The 3,879-nt window shown below is 60.0% G+C and overlaps 1 protein-coding gene across 1 annotated transcript in view; it reads left to right on the forward strand.

The window, feature by feature from the left end:
- The first annotated feature begins 698 nt into the window (after nucleotides 1-698).
- Nucleotides 699-3,879, forward strand: part of LOC106891634 (mitochondrial uncoupling protein 2-like) — a 30,515-nt gene continuing 27,334 nt past the window's right edge. Inside the window, exon 1 of the mRNA XM_014948320.1 lies at nucleotides 699-785. Coding sequence (XP_014803806.1) covers nucleotides 699-785 — 87 coding nt within the window. The remainder of the gene's footprint in view (nucleotides 786-3,879) is intronic.

Consider the following 3,879-nt stretch of genomic DNA (forward strand, 5'->3'; position numbering starts at 1 on the left):
AGGTCTCCCTGGAGCCTTCTCTTCTCCAGGCTGAACCCCCCCAACTCTCTCAGCCTGTCCTCCCAGCAGAGGGGCTCCAGCCCTCCCAGCATCTCCATGGTGGCCTCCTCTGGCCCCGCTCCAACAGGTCCATGTCCTTCTGCTGTTGGTGGCCCCAGAGCTGGAGGCAGCACTGGGTGGGGGGTGTCTCCCCAGAGCGGAGCAGAGGGGCAGAACCCCCCCCCATGGCCCTGCTGGCCACACTTCTTTTGACGCAGCCATGGCCCTGTTGGCCACACTTCTTTTGACACAGCCCAAGATGGGGGGGTCTTTCTAGACCAACCCCTCCCTCGTGTCAGACCTTGGAGATGAGCAAATGTCCCAAATCTGAGCTGTTTTCAGGATTTAAGGAACCAAAGTGTCCCCAGCCCTTTTTTTTTTTCCTCCTCCCCCCTCTGCAGTTGGTTTGTCACCAGGAAAACCCTAAATATCTAACTCACCCCCCCCACAACGTGCTGCCCGAGGCAGGGGACAGCTGGTTGTCACCCCTGACCCTCTGCCCTGCAAACGTGTCCCCTCTCCCTGCCCTCCTCAGGTGACATGAACGTGCCAAGTGTCCCCAAACCACCCGTACCCCCCGGCCAGAACAGGAGTGACGTGGCCCATCCTGGTGGCATCATCCCCCCACCCCCAAAAAAACCCAAAATACCTCAAGCGGGATGTGGGTTGGGAACACGGTGACAGAGGAGGTGACAGAGGAGGTGACAGAGGAGGTGACAGAGATGACTCCTGAGTTCTACTGGAGCGTGACATAAACAGCTTCTTCCTCTTGCCTTGGGGTCAAGAGTGGAGCAGGAAAACAAGAGGGCAACCAGCCTCAGGTGACATGAACGTGCCAAGTGTCCCCAAACCACCCGTACCCCCCGGCCAGAACAGGAGTGACGTGGCCCATCCTGGTGGCATCATCCCCCCACCCCCAAAAAAACCCAAAATACCTCAAGCGGGATGTGGGTTGGGAACACGGTGACAGAGGAGGTGACAGAGGAGGTGACAGAGGAGGTGACAGAGATGACTCCTGAGTTCTACTGGAGCGTGACATAAACAGCTTCTTCCTCTTGCCTTGGGGTCAAGAGTGGAGCAGGAAAACAAGAGGGCAACCAGCCAAGGAGGGGTGTTGGTGCCAGACCTGGGGGGTGTCACCTTCTGCCTGGAGCCTGATGGATGGAGCAAAGGTGGCTTCGGGGTCACCAAAAAGTTTGAAAGCCCTCAGACGCGAGAGCAGAGACTGTGCATCAACGGGGACGTGTGGTCTCTGGTGAGCACCTCCCTCTGGGCTCGGGGCGTGTAACGAAGGGTTAAAGGCACCGAGTTGAAAGAAAATGGAGGAAAAGGGGCATTTTTGGGGGGTGTCAACCCATCCTTGGTCTCCAGCCTTGTCCTTCACCCCACCCTTGGTCTCCAGCCTTGTCCTTCACCCCACCCTTCGTCTCCAGCCTTGTCCCATCCTTGATCTCCAGCCTTGTCCCATCCTTGGTCTCCAGCCTTGTCCTTCACCCCACCCTTGATCTCCAGCCTTGTCCTTCACCCCACCCTTGATCTCCAGCCTTGTCCCATCCTTGGTCTCCAGCCTTGTCCTTCACCCCACCCTTGGTCTCCAGCCTTGTCCTTCACCCCACCCTTGCTCTCTCCAGCCTTGTCCTACCCTTGGTCTCCAGCCTTGTCCTTCACCCACGCTTGGCCTCCAGCCTTGTCCTACCCTTGGTCTCCAGCCTTGTCCTTCACCCCACCCTTGGCCTCCAGCCTTGTCCCATCCTTGGTCTCCAGCCTTGTCCTTCCCCACACCCTTGGTCTCCAGCCTTGTCCTGCATCCCACCCTTGCTCTCCAGCCTTGTCCTTCACCCCACCCTTGCTCTCCAGCCTTGTCCTGCATCCCACCCTTGCTCTCCAGCCTTGTCCTTCACCCCACCCTTGCTCTCCAATCTTGTCCCATCCTTGGTCTCCAGCCTTGTCCCATCCTTGCTCTCCAGCCTTGTCCCATCCTTGCTCTCCAGCCTTGTCCTTCATCCCACCCTTGCTCTCCAGCCTTGTCCGTCACCCCATCCTTGGTCTCCAGCCTTGTCCTTCACCCACCCTTGGTCTCCAGCCTTGTCCCATCCTTGGTCACCAGCCTTGTCCTTCACCCCATCCTTGGTCTCCAGCCTTGTCCCATCCTTGGTCTCCAGCCTTGTCCTGCATCCCACCCTTGGTCTCCAGCCTTGTCCCATCCTTGTTCTCCAGCCTTGTCCGTCACCCCATCCTTGGTCTCCAGCCTTGTCCCATCCTTGGTCTCCAGCCTTGTCCCATCCTCGTTCTCCAGCCTTGTCCGTCATCCCATCCTTGGTCTCCAGCCTTGTCCTTCACCCACCCTTGGTCTCCAGCCTTGTCCCATCCTTGGTCCCCAGCCTTGTCCTTCCCCCCATCCTTGGTCTCCAGCCTTGTCCCATCCTTGGTCTCCAGCCTTGTCCTGCATCCCACCCTTGGTCTCCAGCCTTGTCCCATCCTTGTTCTCCAGCCTTGTCCGTCACCCCATCCTTGGTCTCCAGCCTTGTCCCATCCTTGGTCTCCAGCCTTGTCCTTCCCCCCACCCTTGGTCTCCAGCCTTGTCCTATCCTTGGTCTCCAGCCTTGTCCTTCCCCCCACCCTTGGTCTCCAGCCTTGTCCCATCCTTGGTCTCCAGCCCTGTCCTTCACCCCATCCTTGGCCTCCAGCTTTGTCCCATCCTTGGTCTCCAGCCTTGTCCTTCACCCCACCCTTGGTCTCCAGCCTTGCCCTTCACCCCACCCTTGGTCTCCAGCCTTGTCCTATCCTTGGTCTCCAGCCTTGTCCTTCACCCCACCCTTGGCCTCCAGCCTTGTCCCATCCTTGGTCTCCAGCCTTGTCCTTCACCCCATCCTTGGTCTCCAGCCTTGTCCCATCCTTGGTCTCCAGCCTTGTCCTGCATCCCACCCTTGGTCTCCAGCCTTGTCCCATCCTTGTTCTCCAGCCTTGTCCGTCACCCCATCCTTGGTCTCCAGCCTTGTCCCATCCTTGGTCTCCAGCCTTGTCCTTCACCCCACCCTTGGTCTCCAGCCTTGTCCTATCCTTGGTCTCCAGCCTTGTCCTTCACCCCACCCTTGGTCTCCAGCCTTGTCCCATCCTTGGTCTCCAGCCTTGTCCTTCGCCCCACCCTTGGTCTCCAGCCTTGTCCTATCCTTGGTCTCCAGCCTTGTCCTTCACCCCACCCTTGGCCTCCAGCCTTGTCCCATCCTTGGTCTCCAGCCCTGTCCCATCCTTGTTCTCCAGCCTTGTCCTTCACCCCACCCTTGGTCTCCAGCCTTGTCCTTCACCCCATCCTTGGTCTCCAGCCTTGTCCTTCCCCCCACCCTTGGCCTCCACCTTTGTCCTGATCCCTGACCATGGGGCCACGTTCGTGTGGAGCAGGAGCACGGGAGGGCTTGTCCCCTTCAGGAGGGATTGTCCCCTTCGTGTCCCCTGCCCTGGGGCTGCTCCACGTGAGCTGGGGACACGTTTCACCCCTCGGAGGAAATCCCGGGGGCAGGTGCCCGGGATAAATCCCGGCTCCGTGGCCCGTGCCAGGACCAAGGGGTCCCCACCTGCCCCCGGGGGCCGGGGGGACACTCAGTGCTGCTCCATTTTCCCCATCCCCTCCTCCCCACACCGACTTAGGGTTAAAAACCCAAATTAATCCCCCCTCCCTGAGGTCCCAGTGGCCGCCAAATGGCAACCACGGCACCCTTGGGTGCTGGGGGGGGGTCCAGGGGCGGGGCAGAGGGGTGAAACACAGCCTCCCCGTCACGGGTGCTGGGTGACCCCACTCTCAGCAGCTCAAATGCCACCGGGGGTGGGGGGGGGGACTGGGTT

This window comes from Calidris pugnax, unplaced genomic scaffold (assembly GCF_001431845.1).
Source record: "Calidris pugnax isolate Ruff unplaced genomic scaffold, ASM143184v1 scaffold169, whole genome shotgun sequence".
Taxonomy (NCBI): domain Eukaryota; kingdom Metazoa; phylum Chordata; class Aves; order Charadriiformes; family Scolopacidae; genus Calidris; species Calidris pugnax.